The sequence below is a fragment of the Pseudorasbora parva genome, chromosome 14, assembly GCF_024679245.1.
Source record: "Pseudorasbora parva isolate DD20220531a chromosome 14, ASM2467924v1, whole genome shotgun sequence".
Classification (NCBI taxonomy): Eukaryota; Metazoa; Chordata; class Actinopteri; order Cypriniformes; family Gobionidae; genus Pseudorasbora; species Pseudorasbora parva.
Window position 1 is genome coordinate 174,812 of NC_090185.1, and position 26,628 is coordinate 201,439.

The following is a 26,628-nucleotide window of genomic DNA, read 5'->3' on the forward strand; positions in this document are numbered from 1 at the left end:
CACTTTATTTTGATGTTCACGCATTAGACATTCTACTGACGTAAAACTAAAATACTGAAGTAACTTTGTAAGTACAACCTTAAAACCTAACCCAAGCCTTTTAGTCTACTAACAGTCTAAAGAGTAAATGTATTAAACAGTAATGTAGTTGAAAAGATACGTATAGATACGTAAGATACAAGTTATGTAGCTTGTAGAATGTCTAAATTATTCTGAACAATGAAACTGACTAGTCTCATATATTTTCATGGTTTGGTCTGAACAGTGTTATTCTGCCAGATCTCATCCATCTTTCAGCATATCAGTGTCATCATATGAATAAGTTCACAGAACGACAACTGTTGTGCCCTAATTTGCTGTTTTGTCATATGAAAAGCTTTTCAGGATTCTGGGAACCGTATCCCAGTGACATCTGAGAGCTTCTCCACGGCTAAACTGGGATCTACTGTAGTGCCAAGACACTAGAAGAAGATTATGCCCAACATAAGACCCAAACAATGTCTGAACTCCAGTAAACGATACCCTTCAAATAACAACCCTTTCTCAAGGTTAAGGTGCTTGATCACAAGTGACGCCTATAAATACATCAAATCTAATTTTTTAATCACTATATTAGTGACATATTTTCAAATATTTGTTAACTTAATCTAGTGCCATTTCACTTCATTTTACTGAAGGGTTCACTACCATCATCTCAATCCCATTATCTGTTCTTCTAACACAATACTTACTTAAACAAAACTAAAAATAAAGTTAGACTGGACAGTTAAATAAATCATATGATAATATGTGTTGTTGGTGTCAGGAAATTGATGAATTTGACAATCAGACACAAAAATTCCAGTTGAAACGGAGCTATAAATACGTGACCAAATACAGTGAGTGCATTTTGCTGAGTGAACAGTATTCTGCCTATATAAGAAGCTGCTTCAGGCTCCTTCAAGAACGGACTGGAACTCAAAGGTGGGTGAGTTGTTCATCATGCTCTCCTTCTACTATTAACCTAATATCACATTCTTGTGTTCAGCGGTTTAGAGATTGAATGGCTAAATCTGATGCATGGTAATCAGTTTGCAGATTTAAGAGTTTAGAGTCTGGCTATGCTCTGTTCAACATGTTTTTGACATGTATTCAAACTAAAATGTTTGCCTTTCTCTTAGCATCTCCTACCTCAGACAAATTCTCTCTGGACAGGACAGCAGGTATTATGATTGTGATTAATAAACAAAATACATACATACATACTTATAACCATTGGTTTCCATTTTTTATAAGCAAAGAAATAAGAGATCCCATTTAGTTCTAAAGCAAACATTTGGTCGAATAGAGTACCACAATGTTTTAAGTGTTAAACTTGAGTAAAGAGTGTTGCCATAAAATGGCTTTAGAACACAGAAGCTCAAAAACACTCACATAGAGCAGCATCCTTGCATCCACATTTATATGAATTCATGTTTTACTCCACTTGCATTTGCTTCATATTTAGAAGTAATGAAAGTAATTATCCCTCTGCACATTCTCTCCTCATCACTTCTCACAGTAAACCACAATTATGGGAGATGGTGAAATGGAGTGCTTCGGCCCGGCGGCCATTTTCCTCCGGAAGCCGGAAAGAGAGAGAATAGAGGCTCAGAACACCCCCTTTGATGCCAAAACGGCTTTCTTTGTGACAGTGCCGGACGAGATATACCTTAAGGGTGCTCTTGTTAGTAGAGAGGGTGGAAAAGCTACTGTCAAAACTCTGTGTGGGAAAGTAAGTAGAATTAGAAACTGTGTTGATCTTCTGTAAAACAGTTGCAGATTATGCTGTGGACTGAACAACTACATGCCAGGTAAAAAAAATATTGCATTTATAGTAAATGTCTCATTCATGTTGAAAACTTTATAGACAGTCACTGTAAAAGAAGATGAAATCTTCCCCATGAATCCCCCCAAGTTTGACAAAATTGAGGACATGGCCATGATGACCCACCTCAATGAGCCTACTGTGCTGTATAACCTCAAAGAGCGTTACGCAGCATGGATGATCTACGTAAGTCTCAGCAAACCATATTTATTCCTGGGATGGGGCGGCAGCATTGTTAAACTGGACTATCTATCTCTGTTTCAGACCTACTCTGGTTTGTTCTGCGTCACTGTCAATCCCTACAAGTGGCTCCCAGTCTACGATTCAGTCGTTGTGGCTGGATACAGAGGCAAAAAGAGGGTTGAAGCCCCGCCTCACATCTTCTCCATCTCTGACAACGCCTACCAGTTCATGCTCACTGGTAAGTGGGCATATAAATTGTCAATCCGTTTTGCAATCCATAAACTTGTGCTAAACTTGAGCCAGTTTCTATTTTACTTAACACACCAACAATTTCTTTATTTATTGGACTCATTTTATGTAATAAATCTCTCATGAGTAATTTATGTATGGTGTACATTGTGTTACATATGTTATATGCAAAAAAATGGGGAAAAACAATCTGTTAAGCTGTTGCACTTAAAATAACACTAAATGTGTTTCAGACAGGGAGAATCAGTCTATCCTGATTACGTAAGTAGGCTATGATAATTATAGTTTTGTATAAGAATCATCATGTGAATGCTAACACTGTTCAAGCTATTGAGATAAGGCAGTTTAACACCTGGCTTTTCTGCTGGACAATGCTGGTAATGTGGTCATGCAAAAGCATACGAGTCGTTCTTATTGGCATGTGCTGGGAAAGACAGGATAACTAAAGTAACAGAAAGGTGTGGAGAAAAGCCGCTTACTGATAGTGCATGTATATGAGGTGAAGACCACACTGCCTGCATAATGCAGGTGTAACAAAGGCCAGCTAGTAGTAGTTGCTGTGCGAGTAAACCTCACTCCCCTGACCTCAAGAGATGCTCTAGCGACTGACGCTAGAGGTTGCAGCCTTTAGCCTCCTTCTTAGAGCATCCGGCTCTCATGCCGGCGGACCCGGGTTTGAGTCCCGGTCCGAATAGAAGGGGTTATACAGGTGCATGCAGGTTTCACGCCTTAAGACTTAAAGAAGCACTTCATATCACGCCATTTATAATATTCTGAAATATGTTATTTTCTATCTTAACATGTCCACTCCATGTCCAGTGGAGAATCTGGTGCAGGAAAGACTGTCAACACCAAACGTGTCATCCAGTACTTTGCGACAATCGCTGTGGCTGGTGGAAAGAAGGCAGAACCAGTTTCTGGCAAGATGCAGGTGACTAAACATTCAAATATCATTCAAAGAACAGCTAAATAATTATTCTGCATGATGAAATTACTTGACTACTCACCAGGGGTCGCTAGAGGATCAAATCATTGCAGCCAACCCTCTGCTGGAGGCTTATGGAAATGCCAAGACTGTGAGGAATGACAACTCCTCTCGTTTTGTAAGTTGAAATTAATTGTACAAACTCAGTTAACATTCCAAAGCTGAGCAATTCTGGGAAAACTGTTCTAAATATTTCAATCTACTTAGGGTAAATTCATCAGGATTCACTTTGGGACCACTGGAAAACTGGCCTCAGCTGATATTGAAACTTGTGAGTAATTTTTGTTTTAAACCAAAATATAAATGTTTAATAAAGCAAAAAAAAAATGTATTAATGTTATTTATTTATTTTGGAAGATCTGCTGGAAAAGTCAAGAGTAACATTCCAGCTGTGTGCTGAGAGGAGCTACCACATCTTCTACCAGCTCATGACCGGACACAAGCCGGAGCTGCTGGGTGAGAAATCGGCAGTATTGTGCATTTCATTTATTATTAACAATATTCTTGTTTAATAGACACGTCATCCTCAATAAACTTGTCTCTTGCGTGATACCCACAAATTTAGACTATTCTGATCTAATATGATTTCTGACCTGTAAGGTGGCCAAAATAATAATCCTCCACTGTGTTAATATGCCCGAGGAGAACTGAGTCTGGTTTCTCCCAAGGTTTATTTTTCTCCATCATGCCCTGATGGAGTTTTGGCTCCATTTATACTGTCGCCTTTGGCTTGGCTTGCACAGTTGGGGACACTAAAATTTTGATCTAAGTTATTCAACTAAATATACAAATGAAATCCATTTATTAGGTCTTATTAATTCTGTAAACTATAATACTGATCTTCCAACAATGTCGCTATATGATAAATTAAAATAAGCGTATAACAATAAATGAATAAAATTGCAATATTGTCCTGTTTAACACTGTGAAGCTGCTTTGAAACAATCGCCATTGTATAAGTGCTATATAAATAAAGTTGATTAATTATTTGATTGATTGAATGAATGAATGAATGAATGAATGAATGAATGAATGAATGAATGAATGAATGAATGAATGAATGAATGATTAATTGATTGATTGATTGATTGATTGATTTTCACCATATTTGAGAACACTGTTAACATACTGCACATCAACTCTTTACAGAGGCTCTGCTCATCACCACCAACCCTTACGACTATCCAATGATCAGCCAGGGTGAAATCACTGTCAAGAGTATCAATGATGTGGAGGAGTTCATTGCCACAGATGTGTGTGGACAGCTACAGTATTAGTAGTAGCAGTAACTGAAGATTGCAGGACATATGAGAATATGAAATACCCTTTTTTTTTGACAGTGATTAACTTGGTCATTGTATTACAGACTGCCATTGACATTCTGGGCTTCACTGCTGATGAGAAAATGAGCATTTATAAGCTTACAGGTGCTGTGATGCATCATGGGAGTATGAAGTTCAAACAGAAGCAGAGAGAGGAACAGGCCGAGCCTGATGGCACCGAGGGTAAGACTACTAGCACATGCTATTAACAGTCAAAACATTCACTTCATTAGAGACAATAATGCATAAAACTGTTCTTCCTTAGTGGCCGATAAAATCGCCTACCTCATGGGCCTCAACTCCGCTGACATGCTGAAAGCTCTGTGTTACCCCAGAGTGAAGGTCGGAAATGAGATGGTGACCAAAGGCCAGACAGTACCACAGGTGATTACTAATCTCATCGAATAAAGTTAGAAATGTCTCTCAGACATATATATAGTTGTCATGAGACGTAAAATTTTAATGATATGATCCATACTGACCTTTGAATTTCTCAGGTGAACAACGCCGTCTCTGCGCTCTGCAAGTCTGTCTATGAGAAAATGTTCTTGTGGATGGTCGTCCGTATCAATGAGATGTTGGACACAAAGCAGCCTAGGCAGTTCTTCATTGGTGTGCTGGACATCGCTGGATTTGAGATCTTTGATGTGAGTGTCAGCTATCAAAGTCTCTGTAGCAATCAGGATATAAAACATAATAGACTATAGTAAGAACTTGCCCCTGTTTAATTATCAGTTCAACAGCTTGGAGCAGCTTTGCATCAACTTCACAAATGAGAAACTGCAACAGTTCTTCAACCACCACATGTTTGTTCTGGAGCAAGAGGAGTACAAGAAAGAAGGCATTGAATGGGAGTTCATCGACTTTGGTATGGACTTGGCTGCCTGCATTGAGCTCATTGAGAAGGTAAGAAACATTCAGCAAATTTAAAAGATGAATTTAACATTTAACATTTAACATTTAATCATTTAGCAGACGCTTTTATCCAAAGCGACTTACAAAAAAGGGTAGAGCAATAGAAGCAACGAAACAAACAAAGCCAACAACCTGTAAGAGCTGTAAGAAATCTCAATTAATTAGCACAGTACACAACTGTTTTTTTTTATTTATTTATTTATTTATTTTTTTATAGCCAGCTACAACAAATACTCACGTACGGAAAATACAGAACACTGGATTTGGATAGCTAAGATAACAACCCATTAGGACTAAGGCTGATGCCCCAACTGTTGTCGTTAATGCGGATTCAGTGGCCCAATGGGTTGGTTTTGTATGGCATTCTAGCTAAACGCGCAGCAATAGCCATCGGCAGCAAAAACTCACGTACGCAAAATACAGAACACTGGATTTTGGTAGCTATGATAACTATGTAACATACCCGCCTGAAGGCACAAATTCGGATGAGAGACGTAGATATGATCAGTAAGTGCTATTCTGTATTGGTCAAGTGCAATAGGAAAAGTGCAATTGGAAAAGATGTGTCTTAAGATGTTTTTTAAAAATGGCTACAGACTCGGCAGCACGAATTGAGATCGGCAGGTCATTCCACCAGGTGGGAACGGTCCAGGAAAATGTCCGTGAGAGCGATTTCATGCCTCTTTGGGAAGGAACCACGAGGCGCCGCTCATTCGCAGAACGCAAGCTTCTGGAGGGTGTGTAAGTCTGAACAATTGAGTTTAGGTATAATGGTGCAGAACCAGTGGTTGTTTTGTAGGCGAGAACTAGAGCCTTGAATTTGATGCGAGCAGCCATTGGCAACCAGTGCAGTTTGATGAAGAGAGGCGTAACATGCGTTCTCTTCGGCTCATTAAAGACCACTCTCGCCGCTGCATTCTGGATCAGCTGCAAGGGTTTGATAGTGCATGCTGGCAGCCCAGCCAGAAGAGCATTACAATAGTCCAGTCTGGAGAGAACAAGAGCTTGAACCAGGAGTTGTGCAGCCTGTTCTGATAGGAAGGGTCTAATCTTTCTAATGTTGTATAAAGCAAATCTGCAGGACCGGGCTGTTGCAGTAATGTGGTCAGTGAAGTTTAACTGGTCATCAATCACAACTCCAAGGTTCCTGGCTGTCCTTGATGGAGTTATGGTCGATGAACCAAGCTGAATGGAGAAATTTTGATGAAGTGCTGGGTTGGTTGAGAAAACAAGTAATTCTGTCTTTGCAAGATTGAGTTTAAGATGATGCTCTTTCATCCAGTCAGAAATGTCTGTCAGACAGGCAGCGATACGAACACTGACTGTAGGATCATCTGGTTGAAATGAGAAGTAGAGTTGAGTGTCATCAGCATAGCAGTGATAGGAAAAGCCATGTTTCTGAATGACGGAACCTAATGATGACATGTAGATGGAGAAGAGAAGTGGTCCAAGGACTGAGCCCTGGGGAACCCCAGTAGCTAGATGATGTGACTTAGACACTACACCTCTCCATGACACCCTGTAGGACCTACCAGAGAGGTAAGACCTGAACCACTGGAGGGCAGTTCCTGAGATACCCATCGTCTTAAGTGTTGACAGGAGGATCTGGTGGTTAACTGTGTCAAAAGCAGCAGACAGATCCAGCAGAATGAGCACTGAGGATTTGGAAGCTGCTTTTGCCAGTCTCAGTGCCTCAGTTACCGAGAGCAAGGCAGTCTCAGTCGAATGGCCGCTTTTGAAGCCGGATTGGTTGTTGTCTAGGAGGTTGTCCCTTTCAAGAAACATAGAGAGTTGATTGAACACAACTCGCTCAAGGGTCTTTGCAATGAAAGACAGAAGGGATACCGGTCGGTAGTTTTCTAAAAGTGCTGGATTCAGAGAGGGTTTCTTAAGCAGTGGGGTTACCCGAGCCTGCTTAAATGCTGTGGGAAAGGTTCCCGTATGAAGAGAAGTGTTGACAATGTGAGTGAGTGCAGGAGTGATTGAAGAAGAAATGGCCTGAAGGAGGTGAGTGGGTATAGGATCAAGTGGACAGGTAGTAGGGTGATTGGAAAGGATGAGTTTAGAAATATCTGCCTCGGAGAGCGGAGAGAAGGATGGAAGCGTGTTCGTGTTAGTTGTTGAGATGTGCTTGTCAGTTTGTGATGAGGAGAACTGTTTGCTGATGAGGGATGTTTTGTTTGTAAAAAATGATGCAAAGTCATCAGCTGTAAGAGTTGATGAAGGAGGGGGAGGAGGAGGACAAAGGAGAGAGGAGAATGTTTTAAAGAGTTTGCGAGAGTCAGAGCATTTGTTGATTTTGTTGTGGTAGTATGTTGTTTTAGCAGTGGAGACATTTGTAGAGAAAGAAGAGAGAAGCGACTGATACAAGGTAAGGTCAGTATAGTTTTTAGATTTCCGCCATTTCCTCTCTGCCGCCCTGAGTCCAGAGCGATGTTCACGGAGAGATCTTCAGACAGCCAGGGGGCAGATGGGGTGGGGCGGGCTGGTCTGGATGAGAGGGGGCAAAAACTGTCTAAGGAGGATGTTAGAGTGGAGCAAAGAGTGTTGGTAGCACTGTTAGTGTCCAGTGCTGAGAACTGAGCAGGTGGAGGGAGTGAAGATGATACCATAGTGGATAGGCGAGAGGGAGAGAGGGAGCGTAGATTACGCCGAAAGGTAATCTGTGTAGGAGTGCGTGTTGTATCAGGAGTCAGTATGAGGTTAAGAGTGATGAGAAAGTGGTCTGAGGTGTGTAATGGAGTAACTAAAGTGTTGTCCGTGGAGCAGTTGCGTGTGTATACAAGGTCTAATTGGTTACCTGATCTGTGAGTAGCCGTAGTAGATACTAACTTAAGGTCAAATGAAGTCAGTAGAGTGCTGAAGTCTGCAGCTAGGTGTTTATCAAGATGGATGTTGAAGTCACCAAGCAGAATCAGTGGAGTGCCATCCTCAGGGAAGCTAGAAATTAACACATCCAACTCCTCCACAAAGTTACCGAGGTGACCTGGAGGACGATAGACCACTACCACATGGATTTTAACAGGGTGAGTAACAGTGATTGAGTGCGATTCAAATGAACTGGCTGGTAGAGATGGTAATGGATCAAATTTCCAATCATTTGAGATAAGCAAACCAGTACCCCCACCCCTCCCAATAGGCCGAGGAGTGTGTGAAAAAGTTAAATTGGTTGAAAGGGCTGCAGGAGTGGCAGTGTCCTCTGGTTTGATCCAGGTCTCAGTTAGGGCCATGAGGCTGAGCTGAGAATGAGTCCCAATAGATGAAATGAAGTCTGCTTTGTTTACAGCAGACTGACAATTCCAGAGACCAATTGGAATAGAGAGTAAAGTAGCAGAGGATGTTAGGATATAGCGCAAATTATTAGGATTGCGGCGTCTCGTGCGTACAGAGCGTGAATTACGAGTGCTAGTAGTTATAGTTGAGATTTGGAAGCACATGGTGAATACAGATCAGAGAAAAGGCCAGATCGGAATTAGAAAAGAGCCGAACACAAATAATGAAAGGAAGATGATACTCAAGTGGCTTGTCGAGGTCCTTGCTCGAGAGGAGTTGCACAGGGAAGAGTTGAAGTCTTTACACTCGTCGGTCTTCACACAAGGAGGGCTTCACACTGCCGCGGACTATCACGCTATTTATACTCACTTGAGTATCGTTATTGAAAGCAGCTGGGAACGCCCCCAACAAACTGACTCCCAACGTGGCAAAGACCAAACAAATGCTAACTCAACAAATGCTAACTCCCACACACACCACCAGAATACACCAAAACTACTAATACACACCACTGCACCACACAGACACACTTATCCAACAACAAATGAACAAACAATCAAAAATGAGAAAAGTTACAAACACTTACACAGTAGTTGTCTATCAGTCAATCAATGCTTCACCTCTAGCCAGCTGCTAACAAACACACGAGGCTTTTAATACCTCATATTGTTAATGAATCATATTGTACCTGTTCTTGAGCCTGAATATTCCTTCATCAGCCAATGGGCATCTTCTCCATCCTTGAAGAGGAGTGCATGTTCCCCAAGGCTACAGACACTAGCTTCAAAAACAAGCTGCATGATCAGCATCTGGGCAAAACTGCAGCTTTCCAGAAGCCCAAGCCTGCCAAAGGTAAGGCTGAGGCCCACTTCTCTCTGGTGCACTACGCCGGCACTGTGGACTACAACATTAATGGCTGGTTGGACAAGAACAAGGATCCACTGAACGACTCTGTTGTGCAACTCTACCAAAAGGCATCGCTCAAAGTGCTGGCCTTCCTGTATGCCGCTCATGCAGGTGCTGAAGGTACGACCATCTGCATTTCCTCGATTCCTTTGTTATGATGTAATTAGTTATTATCTGATAGTGATTTATTAAAGGGGTTAATGGAAAGCCACCCAATATCAACAAAGACCATTTTTTATTGACATAAACAGCTGAGGGAGGTGGAAAGAAGGGAGGCAAGAAGAAGGGTGGTTCCTTCCAGACTGTCTCTGCACTTTTTAGGGTAAACAGATTCTCTATTTTAATGAAAGTGAACTTTTTGTCCAATAAATATAAAACTATTGATAAACATTTCCACAGGAGAACTTGGGTAAGCTGATGACTAACCTGAGGAGCACTCACCCTCACTTTGTGCGCTGCTTGATTCCTAATGAGTCCAAGACTCCAGGTAAACTTAATCCCTGAAGACTCAAAAGTTTTGAAAATACCTCTGGAACCTAAAGAACATTTTCATTGCAGGTCTGATGGAGAACTTCCTGGTTATCCACCAGCTCAGGTGTAATGGTGTGCTGGAGGGCATCAGAATCTGCAGGAAGGGTTTCCCCAGCAGAATCCTCTATGGTGACTTCAAGCAGAGGTAAAGACACCTTTGGAGCCACTGAATTAGAGATGATGCACCACCTAATCTTCACAATCTTTTAAATATTTTTCTCAAAAACCTGACTTTTCCCTGACTGCCCTCTAGATACAAAGTATTAAATGCTAGCGTCATCCCTGATGGACAGTTCATTGACAACAAAAAGGCTTCAGAGAAACTCTTGGGCTCTATTGATATTGACCACACCCAATATAAGTTTGGACACACCAAGGTGAGCTGCACAACAAATGGTGAAGCTCAAATCTACAATAGAGGAGAATGGATTCTGTAATATACCAGTACCATCAATATATGTTGTTGTAGGTGTTCTTCAAAGCTGGTCTCTTGGGTACTCTTGAGGAGATGAGAGATGAGAAACTAGCAACGCTGGTTACCATGACTCAGGCTTTGTGCCGTGGATTTCTCATGAGGAAAGAGTTTGTCAAAATGATGGAGAGGAGGTATAAATTAACTTACAATACTGTTCGGCACAACTGTTTATTATGAAAGATTGATAATGACTGATTTACTGGTTGCAAATTACACAGAGAAGCAATTTTTTCCATCCAATACAACATCCGCTCATTCATGAATGTGAAACACTGGCCATGGATGAAGCTCTACTTCAAGATCAAGCCTCTTCTAAAGAGTGCAGAGACTGAGAAGGAAATGGCAGCCATGAAGGAGAACTATGAGAAATTGAAGGAAGATCTAGCAAAGGCATTATCTAAAAAGAAAGAGCTTGAGGAGAAAATGGTGTCAATAATTCAGGAGAAAAACGACCTTCAACTGCAAGTGGCAGCTGTGAGTATTTCAGCTCTTATTGATCCTAATATGGATACTACAGTTATGAACATAAGCCATTAAACTAAATCCATCTCAATGAACAGGAAACTGAAAACCTCTCTGATGCTGAGGAGAGATGTGAAGGTCTCATCAAAAGCAAGATCCAGCTCGAGGCAAAACTCAAAGAGACAAGCGAGAGACTGGAGGATGAGGAGGAAATCAATGCTGAACTGACTGCCAAGAAGAGGAAACTGGAGGATGAATGCTCTGAACTGAAGAAAGACATTGATGACCTGGAGCTCACCTTGGCCAAAGTGGAGAAGGAGAAACATGCAACAGAAAATAAGGTCAATAATCTTTTCACATGTTCTTCACACTGCTGATTGTTCAGGATCTTGAGAATAAAACCAGTAAACAATGTTTCCATTTAGGTTAAAAACCTGACAGAGGAGATGGCCTCTCAGGATGAGAGCATTGTCAAACTGACCAAAGAGAAGAAATCCCTCCAAGAGGCACACCAGCAGACTCTTGATGACCTTCAAGCAGAGGAAGACAAAGTCAACACTCTGACTAAATCTAAGACAAAGCTCGAGCAGCAAGTGGATGATGTAAGATGTTTGGCATGAAAATAAAAGCATAAATTAATTGTGTCTCTATACCAGACTTAAATGCTCTGTTTTCTGTAACAATAGCTTGAGGGCTCACTGGAGCAAGAGAAGAAGCTCCGTATGGACCTTGAGAGATCCAAGAGGAAGCTTGAGGGTGACCTGAAACTGGCCCAGGAGTCCATAATGGACCTGGAGAATGACAAACAGCAATCAGATGAGAAGATCAAAAAGTGGGTGGACATCAGTCTTTACACAATTGCACAAAATTAGTATTTTGCACATTTAACAAAGCAATACTATAAATACAGGAAAGACTTCGAGATTAGTCAGTTTCTCAGCAAGATTGAGGATGAACAGTCTTTGGGATCACAGCTTCAGAAGAAGATCAAAGAACTTCAGGTAACACTAACCCTAATCTTTTCTCTGTGTTATATGAAGTAGTAGCACAGCTTGGAAAACCCAGGTTATCAATATCACTAAGCAATTAATTTTTCTTTATATATTTAGGCCCGTATTGAGGAGCTGGAAGAGGAAATCGAGGCTGAGCGAGCTGCTCGTGCTAAAGTGGAGAAGCAGAGAGCGGATCTCTCCAGGGAACTTGAGGAGATCAGTGAGAGGCTTGAGGAAGCTGGTGGTGCCACTGCTGCCCAGATTGAGATGAACAAGAAGCGTGAAGCCGAATTCCAGAAGTTGCGTCGTGATCTGGAAGAGTCCACCTTGCAGCATGAAGCTACAGCCGCAGCTCTCCGAAAGAAGCAGGCAGATACTGTTGCTGAGCTCGGAGAACAGATTGACAACCTCCAGCGAGTCAAGCAGAAGCTGGAGAAGGAGAAGAGTGAATACAAGATGGAGATTGATGACTTGACGAGCAACATGGAGGCTGTGGCTAAAGCAAAGGTAAAATATTAGGAAAACTTCAAGTAAAGATTTATTTTTTGTTTTACAAAACTACTTTAACTTCTTCTAATATAAATAACTGCCAAAAGTACAAACCACAAAGAGGTCAAGACATTTTTAAACCCTTTTAATTAACAGGCAAACCTTGAAAAGATGTGCCGGACATTAGAAGATCAAGCAAGTGAGCTAAAAACAAAAAATGATGAGTTTTTACGCCAACTTAATGATTTAAATGGACAGAAGGCCAGGCTGCAAACTGAAAATGGTAAGTAAATAAACTGAATATACCAAAACACATTAAATATACCATGGACACAATTATATAATCTTGTACAAACCTGCAGTGAGAGAACCTTATATTGACATCATACAGCTCTTCTACACACTTTCATAAAATATAAATGTCTCATTCTAGGGGAATTTGGGCGTCAATTGGAAGAGAAAGAAGCTCTTGTTTCTCAATTGACAAGAGGCAAACAAGCTTACACTCAGCAGATTGAGGAACTCAAAAGACATATTGAAGAAGAGGTTAAGGTCTGTACCTGCAAAAATGCTACAATTGTCTGTTACGAAGTACTGTAAATACCTATGAACATATGAACATAGCTGTGTACAATAAAAGGAAACTTTTTGACTTCAAGGCTAAGAACGCTCTGGCCCATGCGGTTCAGTCTGCCCGCCATGACTGTGATTTGCTCAGAGAGCAGTATGAGGAAGAGCAGGAGGCCAAAGCTGAACTCCAGCGTGGAATGTCTAAGGCCAACAGTGAAGTGGCTCAGTGGAGAACCAAATATGAGACTGATGCCATCCAGCGCACAGAGGAGCTCGAGGAATCCAAGTAAATACATCAATGGAAAAAGTCCTAATTTCTCTACATTTAACATTAAAAATATTAGCAAGATTTTATAATTTTATTTAATTTTGCTCAGGAAAAAGCTGGCCCAGCGTCTGCAGGATGCTGAAGAATCCATTGAGGCGGTGAACTCAAAGTGTGCCTCTCTGGAAAAGACCAAACAGAGACTGCAAGGTGAAGTAGAGGATCTCATGATTGATGTGGAGAGGGCAAATGCATTGGCAGCCAACCTTGACAAGAAGCAGAGAAACTTTGACAAGGTAAGAAAGACATGGATAACCTGTAAACCTAAAACTTGAATTATGGACTTTACCAATTAACAATGACTACATTTCTTTCATTATCAGGTGCTAGCAGAGTGGAAACAGAAGTATGAGGAAAGTCAGGCTGAACTAGAAGGCGCTCAGAAAGAAGCTCGTTCTCTCAGCACTGAGCTTTTCAAAATGAAGAACTCCTATGAGGAAGCTCTTGACCACCTCGAGACCCTGAAGAGGGAGAACAAGAATCTGCAACGTAACGCAACTTTTATTTGTACACTAAAAAAGAGATGTATTAAATAACAAAAACGTACACTTATGCATTTTAAACCCTTTTAGAGGAGATTTCTGACCTCACTGAGCAGCTTGGAGAGACTGGAAAGACAATTCACGAACTGGAGAAGGCAAAGAAGACAGTGGAGTCTGAAAAAACTGAGATACAGACTGCACTTGAGGAAGCTGAAGTATTGTTACTTAAAACTCTTAAATCCAAAACCATGAAAACATACAATTGCACCATTGTGAACATTACGTAATTTTTCTACCAGGATTACGTAATTATTACTTTATCCATCAGGGTACCCTGGAGCATGAAGAGTCCAAGATTCTTCGTGTGCAGTTGGAGCTGAACCAGGTGAAGAGTGAGATTGACAGGAAGCTTTCTGAGAAGGATGAGGAGATGGAACAGATCAAGAGGAACAGCCAAAGAGTAATCGACTCCATGCAAAGCACTCTGGACGCTGAGGTCAGGAGCAGAAATGATGCCCTGAGAGTCAAAAAGAAGATGGAGGGAGATCTGAATGAGATGGAGATCCAACTGAGCCATGCCAACCGCCAGGCTGCCGAGGCACAGAAACAGCTCAGGAACGTCCAAGGCCAACTCAAGGTATCTTTCTGTAGAACATGGAATTGCAATAAATACTGAATGTTGGGCAAAATGAATATGACACATGAATTATGACACCAAATGAAGAGAGCTAACAAAGAAAGAATGTTGCCACAGGATGCCCAACTGCACCTTGATGACGCTCTCAGAGGACAGGAGGACATGAAGGAGCAGGTGGCCATAGTGGAGCGCAGGAATAACCTGATGCAAGCAGAGATTGAGGAGCTGAGAGCTGCACTGGAGCAAACAGAGAGAGGCCGTAAAGTGGCAGAGCAAGAGCTGGTGGATGCCAGCGAGCGTGTGGGACTGCTACACTCACAAGTACAAAAAATTACTACATGCATTTAACAAATTCAGGAAACACAATAAACTTTCATATAAATGTATACTAAACAAAATGCTTACATCCCACAGAATACAAGTCTTATTAACACCAAGAAGAAGCTTGAGGCTGATCTGATCCAAGTTCAAGGTGAGGTGGAAGATTCAGTCCAGGAGGCCAGAAATGCAGAGGAGAAGGCCAAGAAGGCCATCACTGATGTGAGTGTTGAGATTCTGCTTATATACTCTAAATTAAACAGTTATTTGCATTGTCTTTAGGAGCATGTAATAACCAATTACACAGTCATGGAATGTGTTTCTATATATTGTGTTGGTTAGTTAATTTTTCAATCATGGCTTATATTTCAGGCTGCCATGATGGCTGAGGAGCTGAAGAAGGAGCAGGACACCAGTTCTCATCTGGAGAGGATGAAGAAGAACCTGGAGGTGACTGTCAAGGACCTGCAGCACCGTCTGGATGAGGCTGAAAATCTGGCCATGAAAGGTGGAAAGAAACAGCTCCAGAAACTGGAGTCCAGGGTAAATTTGAGTGTTCAGGAGCTTAACAAAGCACCTTCTTAGGTGTACTGGTCATAGCAGAGATTTGACAGGCAAAACTATAACTCTCTACTGAAGGTGCGTGAGTTAGAGTCTGAAGTTGAAGCTGAGCAGAGACGTGGTGCAGACGCTGTGAAAGGAGTGCGCAAATACGAGAGGAGAGTGAAGGAGCTCACCTACCAGGTAAAACTACCCAGGTATTAGAAATGTTCCACCTTTTACAACATACAGTTTAACTAAGACCATGGCCATTATTTACACCCAAAGACTGAGGAAGACAAGAAGAACGTTACCCGACTGCAGGATCTGGTAGACAAGCTGCAGCTGAAAGTGAAGGCCTACAAGCGCCAGGCTGAAGAAGCTGTAAGTCTAATATCAAATGTCTTGAGCATGAAGTTTTAGTATTGAAAAAAACATTTAGCGCCCTGAATGCACTGCTATAAAATGGGTTGGATATCTTTTGTAATCGTAAACAGGAGGAGCAGGCCAACACTCACCTGTCCAGGTACAGGAAGGTGCAGCATGAGCTGGAGGAGGCTCAGGAGCGTGCTGACATCGCAGAATCCCAGGTCAACAAGCTGAGGGCCAAGAGCCGTGATGTCGGGAAGGTAACAGTCAAACCTATACTACCATGATAACAGTGTTGGGGTGACAATACCAACAAAGAGCAAAGTTGTTCATCTTAGCCCCACTAGCTGATTCAAAACAACTCGACAGTGATAGGAAAAACAGAATCACACAAAGTGCTCTTTTACATTTCGTAATCGCATCTTGATTTCAAACTTAGCAGTTATTTCCTCCAACCATTAAGCGTTGTTTGCTGCTTGTCTGTCTTTGAGTGGTTTGTTCATCTTCCACTCATCCTCTTGTGTAATGGTATGCAGGCTTTAGTGGATCTGTATGTCCATATGTCAGCAAATAAATTCCTGTGTTCTGTGCATCGGTTGTTGGCTGGATGTTCATATGCGACATTTGCACTGACAAGAGTGTGAGCATTTAAGAAGACTCGGTGATTGGAGAAGTCCTGTTTGTTACCAGAAAGAAAAAATAAAATGTCTTTCATAAGAAGATCAATACAACAAGATGCCTTTAGAAAATAGAGTGAATTCACATTTCTGCTCCTGATTTAAGGAATGCATCCCAGTACTCTATTTTTTGTGTCCTAGAGGAAATAATGTTTCCTACGGGAACTGTTCTTTCAAAGCCTTGATCAGAATATTCAGGATGGCATCAGTGAGCTGAAACAAAAGAGATATATAATGCAGAAAAGCAAATCATGTGTAACTCAATGCATGCCTTCTTTAGTTAATGACTGCTGATGGGAAAACCAAGACCGATCAATTAATGAGGATCAATTAATTGAGGATCAATTAATGAGGATCAATTAATGAGGCCAGAGGAGAACTGGCACCCCGACTGAGTCTGGTTTCTCCCAAGGTTTATTTTTCTCCATCACGCCCTGATGGAGTTTTGGTTCCTTGCCACTGTCGCCTTTGGCTTGGCTTGCTCAGTTGGGGACACTAAAAATATGATTAAAGTTATTCAATTTATTATACAAATAAAATATATGAATTAGGTCTTATTTAATTCTATAAACTATAATACTGATCTGCCAACATTGTCGCTGTATAATAAATTAAAATAAGCTGATAACATCACTGTTTTCTCCAGTACGACTGTACAGCCAAATCTAATTTTGTCGCAATATTATCCTGTTTGACACTGTGAAGCTGCTTTGACACAATCGTGATTGTAAAAGCGCTATATAAATAAAGTTGATTGATTGAATGAATACAATGAAGATGTAAAACAGCACTTTATAAATTGAGACAAAGGAAAATCAAGCAAATATGTAGTTTTAACCAAAAAATTATATTTATTACTAGCGCTGGGAAGATGAAGATAAAACATTTAAAATGATTTTAAGATCAAGTTCTGTAAACCAAAAAAAGTTGGCATAATGTAGGTAATCAGTTGAGAAATGTACAGTTTAAGTAAGCAGAATTTGCAGGTTTTTATTTTGTAATCATACATTTTAATTGCTCTGAACTTTAAACTTTAGTTTTAACTAGCTAACTAAATAGAACAAAAGAGAAACTCTTCTAAACTAGCATAACAAAACATTTCTACTAAATGTCCAACTTAACATTAATCTTGCACAAAAAACATAACACTTCATTTTGGCATTTGCCCTTCCTGACATTAGTGTTATGGCAAAGCATTCTGGGAAACAGAGTTTTGGGTACAGCCTAGTTTTGGGTAAATTTAAGTTAAATTAAGTCTAAATTAAAATAAAAAAGTGAATGAAATTCAAAACAATAAAAAACATTTTTGAAAAAAAGATTTATGTAGAATGTGTTAGTTTTGAAAAACACACTATACAAACCATAGGGTTTATGGCGTATGCATGCATTATTTGTGTAACGCTAATTAATAACTAAACACTCACTACTGTATAGTCACAAAATCCTACCGTTTTAATTTGAAATCACTTATAATAAAAAAATTAAACGATTATTTAAAAAAATTAGCTGAATTCAATTAAACGCCTTATGCATGTTCTGTCAGTCATTTTCAAAATTGTGAACACATTGGATGTAAACAGAAGTTTGAGCTCATCTTTCCATCCTCCGTGTAAAATGTGTGTGAAAGCGTCTGTCCATGAAGCGTCTTACTTTACTGTTGTGCATGTATGAAACCTTTCAGTCCTGCTCCTGGAGATTTACCTTCAAACCTTGATGATCTGGTTGTTGAGGTCTGTTTTAGGAGTAGGACAGAGGAGCTTGCGGCAAAATAACTCTGATATGTTCTTGTTTTCAGAGCAAAGAAGCAGAGGAATGAGGGACAACACCCAGACACAGCAGCAAGTCATCATATAATATGAATTTCTTGTGAAGTGTCTGTTTGTAATTTAGTGACAATAAAGGTAAAACTGCAATCTTATTACTGTTGTGTTCTTATCAAGCTCTTCAATGACACCTTCCACTAAACGAGGCTGAGCAATGTCTGCAACAAAACAAATAATCAGAAATCAGAAGAAGAAGAAGGTCATTAATTCCTTGAGAAAAGTTCATTAGCTTTTATACGGTACATTATTACACAGTGAGGCCTAATTTGGCTCATTTGATTTACAATGAACAGAACAGGAACTGGCCTGGAAACTCTGCATAACAGAATAATTAATATGATATCATCATCTTTACCCTAAATGTAAAATGTACTTCACTTGGTTTTACAGTTTTTTTCCATTGGTTTGGTTCTTTTTTTGAAACAGAAATTACATTCTCAAAATTGTAAGATCATTTGACAAAACAGTCTTACAGTTCAGCACAACACTATAGCTCACTTGCAAAAGCTAATATCTCTCCCAAAACTGTTCACTCATGCTTCAGAACTCAATTCCTTTCCCATATAAATAGTCAGTGCCACCAAAATGGCAAAGATCCTTCTCAATTGCTTTGGCTCATTTCTTGAAACAGACTGGACGTTCTCAACACTTTTGGTGCTTTTGCCAAAATAACATGGATGATTCTGCACAACACCCTGGTTCACCTGCAAAATCTCATACCTCTCCCAAAACATTTCACTCATATGTCAAAACTTAATTTCCTTCTCATTTAAACAGTCAGTACCCCCAAAATGCTTTATCCCTTTGACATTGTGTAAGCACTGCAAGTCAAAATGTTTAGATGTTTTCTCACTACCCTAACCCTAACCCCCTCTCATCCCTTCTATACCCCTCTCTAGCCCTCTCAACCCCTTCCCCTCTCATCCCTTCTATACTCCTCTCTAGCCCTCTCAACCCCTTCCCCTCTCATCCCTTCTATACCCCTCTCTACCCCTCTCAACCCCTTCCCCTCTCATCCCTTCTATACCCCTCTCTAGCCCTCTCAACCCCTTCCCCTCTCATCCCTTCTATACCCCTCTCAACCCCTTCCCCTCTCATCCCTTCTATACCCCTCTCTACCCCTCTCAACCCCTTCCCCTCTCATCCCTTCTATACCCCTCTCTACCCCTCTCATCCCTTCTATACCCCTCTCTAGCCCTCTCAACCCCTTCCCCTCTCGTCCCTTCTATACCCCTCTCTAGCCCTCTCAACCCCTTCCCCTCTCATCTCTTCTATACCCCCCCTACCCCTCTCAACCCCTTCCCCTCTCATCCCTTCTATACCCCCCTTTAGCCCTCTCAACCCCTTCCCCTCTCATCTCTTCTATACCCCCCTCTACCCCTCTCAACCCCTTCCCCTCTCATCCCTTCTATACCCCCCTCTAGCCCTCTCAACCCCTTCCCCTCTCATCCCTTCTATACCCCTCTCAACCCCTTCCCCTCTCATCTCTTCAATACCCCCCTCTACCCTTCTCAACCCCTTCCCCTCTCATCCCTTCTATACCCCTCTCTAGCCCTCTCAACCCCTTCCCCTCTCATCTCTTCTATACCCCCCCTACCCCTCTCAACCCCTTCCCCTCTCATCCCTTCTATACCCCCCTTTAGCCCTCTCAACCCCTTCCCCTCTCATCTCTTCTATACCCCCCTCTACCCCTCTCAACCCCTTCCCCTCTCATCCCTTCTATACCCCCCTCTAGCCCTCTCAACCCCTTCCCCTCTCATCCCTTCTATACCCCTCTCAACCCCTTCCCCTCTCATCTCTTCAATACCCCCCTCTACCCTTCTCAACCCCTTCCCCTCTCATCCCTTCTATACCCCCCTCTACCCCTCTCAACCCCTTCCCCTCTCATCCCTTCTATACCCCTCTCTAGCCCTCTCAACCCCTTCCCCTCTCATCCCTTCTATACCCCTCTCTAGACCTCTCAACCCCTTCCCCTCTCATCCCTTCTATACCCCCCTCTACCCTTCTCAACCCCTTCCCCTCTCATCCCTTCTATACCCCCCTCTACCCCTCTCAACCCCTTCCCCTCTCATCCCTTCTATACCCCTCTCTAGCCCTCTCAACCCCTTCCCCCTCTTATCCCTTCTATACCCCTCTCTAGCCCTCTCAACCCCTTCCCCCTCATCTCTACTATACCCCCTCTACCCTTCTCAACCCCTTCCCCTCTCATCCCTTCTATAGCCCCCTCTACCCCTCTCAACCCCTTCCCCTCTCATCCCTTCTATACCCCTCTCTACCCCTCTCAACCCCTTCCCCTCTCATCCCTTCTATACCCCTCTCTAGCCCACTCAACCCCTTCCCCTCTCATCCCTTCTATACCCCTCTCTAGCCCTCTCAACCCCTTCCCCTCTCATCCCTTCTATACCCTCTCTAGCCCTCTCATCCCCTTCCCCTCTCATCCCTTCTATACCCCTCTCAACCCCTTCCCCCTCATCTCTTCTATACCCCCCTCTACCCTTCTCAACCCCTTCCCCTCTCATCCCTTCTATACCCCCATCTAACCCTCTCAACCCCTTCCCCTCTCATCCCTTCTATACCCCTCTCTAGCCCTCTCAACCCCTTTCCCTCTCATCCCTTCTACAACCCTCTCTAGCCCTCTCAACCCCTTCCCCTCTCATCCCTTCTATACCCCTCTCTAGCCCTCTCATCCCCTTCCCCTCTCATCCCTTCTATACCCCTCTCTAGCCCTCACAACCCCTTCCCCTCTCATCCCTTCTATACCCCTCTCTACCCCTCTCAACCCCTTCCCCTCTCATCCCTTCTATTCCCCTCTCTACCCCCCTCAACCCCTTCCCCTCTCATCCCTTCTATACCCCTCTCTAGCCCTCTCAACCCCTTCCCCTCTCATCCCTTCTATACCCCTCTCAACCCCTTCCCCTCTCATCCCTTCTACACCCCTCTCTAGCCCTCTCAACCCCTTCCCCTCTCAACCACTCTATACCTCTCTCTAGCCCTCTCAACCCCTTCCCCTCTCATCCACTCTATACCCCCCTCTACCCCTCTCATCCCTTCTATACCCCTCTCTAGCCCTCTCAACCCCTTCCCCTCTAATCCCTTCTATACCCCTCTCTAGCCCTCTCAACCCCTTCCCCTCTCATCCCTTCTATACCCCTCTCTAGCCCTCTCATCCCCTTCCCCTCTCATCCCTTCTATACCCCTCTCTACCCCTCTCAACCCCTTCCCCTCTCATCCCTTCTATACCCCTCTCTAGCCCTCTCATCCCCTTCCCCTCTCATCCCTTCTATACCCCTCTCTACCCCTCCCCCTCTCATCCCTTCTATACCCCTCTCTACCCCTCTCAACCCCTTCCCCTCTCATCCCTTCTAAACCCCTCTCTAGCCCTCTCAACCCCTTCCCCTCTCATCCCTTCTATACCCCTCTCTAGCCCTCTCAACCCCTTCCCCTCTCATCCCTTCTATACCCTCTCTAGCCCTCTCATCCCCTTCCCCTCTCATCCCTTCTATACCCCTCTCTAGCCCTCTCAACCCCTTCCCCCTCATCTATTCTATACCCCCCTCTACCCTTCTCAACCCCTTCCCCTCTCATCCCTTCTATACCCCCCTCTAACCCTCTCAACCCCTTCCCCTCTCATCCCTTCTATACCCCTCTCTAGCCCTCTCAACCCCTTCCCCTCTCATCCCTTCTACAACCCTCTCTAGCCCTCTCAACCCCTTCCCCTCTCATCCCTTCTATACCCCTGTCTAGCCCTCTCATCCCCTTCCGCTCTCATCCCTTCTATACCCCTCTCTAGCCCTCTCAACCCCTTCCCCTCTCATCCCTTCTATACCCCTCTCTACCCCTCTCAACCCCTTCCCCTCTCATCCCTTCTATTCCCCTCTCTACCCCCCTCAACCCCTTCCCCTCTCATCCCTTCTATACCCCTCTCTAGCCCTCTCAACCCCTTCCCCTCTCATCCCTTCTACACCCCTCTCTAGCCCTCTCAACCCCTTCCCCTCTCTACCCCCTCAACCCCTTCCCCTCTCATCCCTTCTATACCCCACTCTACCCCTCTCAACCCCTTCCCCTCTCATCCCTTCTATAACCCCTCTCTAGCCCTCTCAACCCCTTCCCCTCTCATCCACTCTATACCTCTCTCTAGCCCTCTCAACCCCTTCCCCTCTCATCCACTCTATACCCCCCTCTACCCCTCTCATCCCTTCTATACCCCTCTCTAGCCCTCTCAACCCCTTCCCCTCTCATCCCTTCTATACCCCTCTCTAGCCCTCTCAACCCCTTCCCCTCTCATCCCTTCTATAACCCCTCTCTAGCCCTCTCAACCCCTTCCCCTCTCATCCACTCTATACCTCTCTCTAGCCCTCTCAACCCCTTCCCCTCTCATCCACTCTATACCCCCCTCTACCCCTCTCATCCCTTCTATACCCCTCTCTAGCCCTCTCAACCCCTTCCCCTCTCATCCCTTCTATACCCCTCTCTAGCCCTCTCAACCCCTTCCCCTCTCATCCCTTCTATACCCCTATCTAGCCCTCTCATCCCCTTCCCCTCTCATCCCTTCTATACCCCTCTCTACCCCTCTCAACCCCTTCCCCTCTCATCCCTTCTATACCCCTCTCTAGCCCTCTCATCCCCTTCCCCTCTCATCCCTTCTATAACCCTCTCAACCCCTTCTCCTCTCATCCCTTCTATACCCCTCTCTAGCCCTCTCATCCCCTTCCCCTCTCATCCCTTTTATACCCCTCTCTACCCCTCTCAACCACTTCCCCTCTCATCCCTTCTATACCCCTCTCTAGCCCTCTCATCCCCTTCCCCTCTCATCCCTTCTATACCCCTCTCAACCCCTCTCCCTCTCATCCCTTCTACACCCCTCTCTAGCCCTCTCAACCCCTTCCCCTCTCATCCACTCTATAACACTCTCTAGCCCTCTCAACCCCTTCCCCTCTCATCCACTCTATACCCCTCTCTAGCCCTTTCAACCCCTTCCCCTCTCATCCACTCTATACCCCTCTATAGCCCTCACAACCCCTTCCCCTCTCATCCCTTCTATACCCCTCTCTACCCCCTCAACCCCTTCCCCTCTCATCCACTCTATACCACTCTCTAGCCCTCTCAACCCCTTCCCCTCTCATCCACTCTATACCCCTCTCTAGCCCTTTCAACCCCTTCCCCTCTCATCCACTCTATACCCCTCTATAGCCCTCACAACCCCTTCCCCTCTCATCCCTTCTATACCCCTCTCTACCCCCTCAACCCCTTCCCCTCTCATCCCTTCTATACCCTTCTCTAGCCCTCTCAACCCCTTCCCCTCTCATCCACTCTATACCACTCTCTAGCCCTCTCAACCCCTTCCCCTCTCATCCACTCTATACCCCTCTCTAGCCCTTTCAACCCCTTCCCCTCTCATCCACTCTATACCTCTCTCTAGCCCTCTCAACCCCTTCCCCTCTCATCCACTCTATACCCCCCTCTACCCCTCTCATCCCTTCTATACCCCTCTCTAGCCCTCTCAACCCCTTCCTCTCTCATCCCTTCTATACCCCTCTCTACCCCTCTCAACCCCTTCCCCTCTCATATCTTCTATACCCCTCTCTAGCCCTCTCAACCCCTTCCCCTCTCATCCCTTCTATACCCCTCTCAACCCCTTCCCCTCTCATCCCTTCTATACCCCTCTCAACCCCTTCCCCTCTCTACCCCTCTCTACCTCTCTCTACCCCTCTCTAACCCTAACCCTAACCCCTTTTATGATGTCATAACAGGAAAATTCAAGATCAGCTCGTCTGAGCTCTCATTTTCTCAAAGGCAAAGAAAGACAGCTAGAACTCAGTTTACACCGATCAAAATTTCTAGCCACTTGGGGAGAATATTCAGGCTAGTGGAACTCTAATTAATTTTGAAAACCATATAAAATGAAAATTTCATGCCATGGGACCTTTAAAGGGGGGGTGAAATGCTGTTTCATGCATACTGATCTTTTTACACTGTTAAAGACTTGGAATCCCATACTAAACATAGACAAAGTTTCAAAAGTTAAGGTGGACGTTTGATGGGAGTATTTCTTTGTCAAAAATACTACTTCCGGTTAGTCATAAGTTTCGGCAAGTTTTTTGAGATCATGCGTCCCCTTTGACGTTAATGGGGGCGGAATTTCCTTGTATGGGCCTTACGGACAATTCTACCGGAAGCGCGTGAGAGAGAGAGGGAGAGAGCGAAAGTAACAGGCTACGCCCATCAAAGCGCTGGCTTGTAGGATGCGCTGAACAGGTGATGTGCACATAACAATGTCACCAAAAAAGTGCGACAAGACAGTCCTGCACAGATTCCCCAAAACCCCCGCGTTAAGGCAACAGTGGATGTAATTTGCTTTTCCGGATCAGCAACTGAGTTGCGCGAATGTTTATATCTGTTCGCTGCATTTCGGTGCCGACTGTTTCATAAACAAGGCCCAGCTCGACACAGGATTTTCTGATCGCCTAATGCTGAAGGATGGAGCAGTCCCAACGTTAGAACCGCAGGCGGTGAGTGAGACTGCTTCAAATGTCTGTGTTTTTGCCAATGCTCATCAAGTAGCCCAAACATGATCACGTATAGTTAATTGATCAATGGAGCATGCGATGTGTAGTGCGTGTACATTTGTTTAGCTGGCCACTATATGTGAAACTTTATGTTTGTGTATTGTAAAAGCACTCCAAACAACAATACACAAAGAGGGGGGAAATATGTTGACCTAAATAAGCACGCTGCTTCATTCAAATTCGCTACTATTCCGTGTCTTTCTATGTAAACACTAACTTAGCCTGCGGTGCAAAACCAGTCCGCTTACTGTCTACACAAACCACGCGTAAACACACAAACACACGTGCACTGCACTTCCCACATGTACACCTTCAAAGACAAAAATACGACGATATAATTCAAGTATAAATATGTAAATAACACAAGCCGCTAAGCATATTATGTAGTTAGTGTATAACTTGTACCACATAGAGACGTCCTGCTCTAGTCGTTTTTGCTGCTGCTCCTGTTCAACTGCAGCCTCTGGGTCTGATTCCGGATCATAGATGTATGGCTGTATCTGATTAAAAGCCATATTTTTATTTTGAATAAAGTTTTTTTCCCACTGTTAGGGATGACACAGCTTTACGACGCACTCGACTCAACACAATAGCAGCAGCGAGCACACGTCATTATTTAGCTCCGCTCACACGACACGCCCCCACCCGCTCAGCTTTTTTCGGAAAGACTCGGAACAGCGCATCTTTCTTATATAATTATAAAAAAAATAAAGACTTTTCGGAGATATGCAGGATGCAATGCTACTCTATAGGTACTCAAGATTGACATGACACTGACTGAAACTGAGTGTTTCACCCCCCCTTTTCATAAGTCTATTCTGTAGCTTATGTTTTTTAGCATAAGCCCATTTTCTAGCCATGTAACTTGAAAAATTTACAAGCACATATCCTGATTGATTGCTCCTGTCTGCCTGCTGCTGCGTGCCTGCCTCTGTGTTTGTAGCTCTGTATAGCTGAGTTTTAATCTCTATTTGATATATTTTCTTTGTTACCTACACTGCTAAATATAACTTACTCATCACCATATAGTGTTTAATATAGCCTATCAAGTTAAATTTGACATCGCTAGCTTTTAATCTAAATCACTACAAAACGTTAGCTTTTCGCTAGCCTGGTAGCTTTCCATCTCGGCACCTGGGTCTTCTGATTTCTGAGTTCTTTAGACAACTAAGGTGAGTTGGATTATTAAATAGACTCCATCAAACAACTGTGGTAAGTTTTGGATTCATCAACAAATATGGTAAGCCATGTCTTCTTCTCCAGTCATTGTCACTTGCACTGCATGCTACATGTTTAGCATATCTATCTCCGTTGGCGAACAGGGCTTCACATGTGATAAATGTAAGGAATTAATCAGGCTGACGGAGAAGATTTCAGATTTAGAGACACGCATCCAAGCTTTATGTGAGAGTAGTGAGAATGTAACAGCTTTCAACAACAGAGAGGAGCAATTCATTGACTGATAGACAACTACTCTGTAAGTGTTTGTAACTTTTCTCATTTGATTGTTTGTTCATTTGTTGTTGGATAAGTGTGTCTGTGTAGTGCAGAGGTGTGTATTATTAGTTTTGGTATATTCTCTCGGTGTGTGTGGGAGTTAGCATTTGTTGAGTTAGCATTTGTTTGGTCATTGCCACGTTGGGAGTGAGTTTGTTGGGGGCGTGGCCAGCGAGGTATTAAAAGCCTTGTGTGT

General features: G+C 43.4%; 1 protein-coding gene across 1 annotated transcript; it reads left to right on the forward strand.

The window, feature by feature from the left end:
• Positions 1-1,181: 1,181 nt before the first annotated feature.
• LOC137040772 (myosin heavy chain, fast skeletal muscle) lies at positions 1,182-20,909 on the forward strand. The gene is made up of 40 exons (XM_067416544.1): positions 1,182-1,202; positions 1,541-1,753; positions 1,889-2,032; positions 2,111-2,267; positions 2,512-2,539; positions 3,098-3,209; positions 3,289-3,381; positions 3,471-3,534; positions 3,621-3,719; positions 4,413-4,516; positions 4,630-4,768; positions 4,851-4,969; positions 5,083-5,232; positions 5,321-5,491; positions 9,493-9,799; positions 9,931-10,001; positions 10,079-10,166; positions 10,238-10,355; positions 10,464-10,587; positions 10,680-10,816; positions 10,904-11,159; positions 11,246-11,488; positions 11,573-11,749; positions 11,834-11,979; positions 12,058-12,148; positions 12,257-12,646; positions 12,785-12,911; positions 13,062-13,180; positions 13,288-13,484; positions 13,576-13,759; positions 13,847-14,012; positions 14,096-14,220; positions 14,334-14,642; positions 14,760-14,963; positions 15,057-15,182; positions 15,333-15,503; positions 15,600-15,704; positions 15,789-15,884; positions 15,998-16,135; positions 20,463-20,909. Exons 2-40 carry the CDS (start codon positions 1,553-1,555, stop codon positions 20,907-20,909), a joined length of 6,243 nt encoding a protein of 2,080 aa, XP_067272645.1. The 5' UTR covers positions 1,182-1,202; positions 1,541-1,552.
• Positions 20,910-26,628: the final 5,719 nt, after the last annotated feature.

What these genes read in the sequence shown, in the direction of transcription:
- LOC137040772 (XM_067416544.1), top strand. Translation starts at nt 1,553, where the DNA reads ATGGGAGATGGTGAAATGGAGTGCTTCGGCCCGGCGGCCATTTTCCTC. An exon ending in CTACCAGTTCATGCTCACTG is followed by an intron (nt 2,268 to 2,511) that starts GTAAGTGGGCAT and finishes AATGTGTTTCAG; the next exon opens with ACAGGGAGAATCAGTCTATC. An exon ending in TCAGATGAGAAGATCAAAAA is followed by an intron (nt 11,980 to 12,057) that starts GTGGGTGGACAT and finishes CTATAAATACAG; the next exon opens with GAAAGACTTCGAGATTAGTC.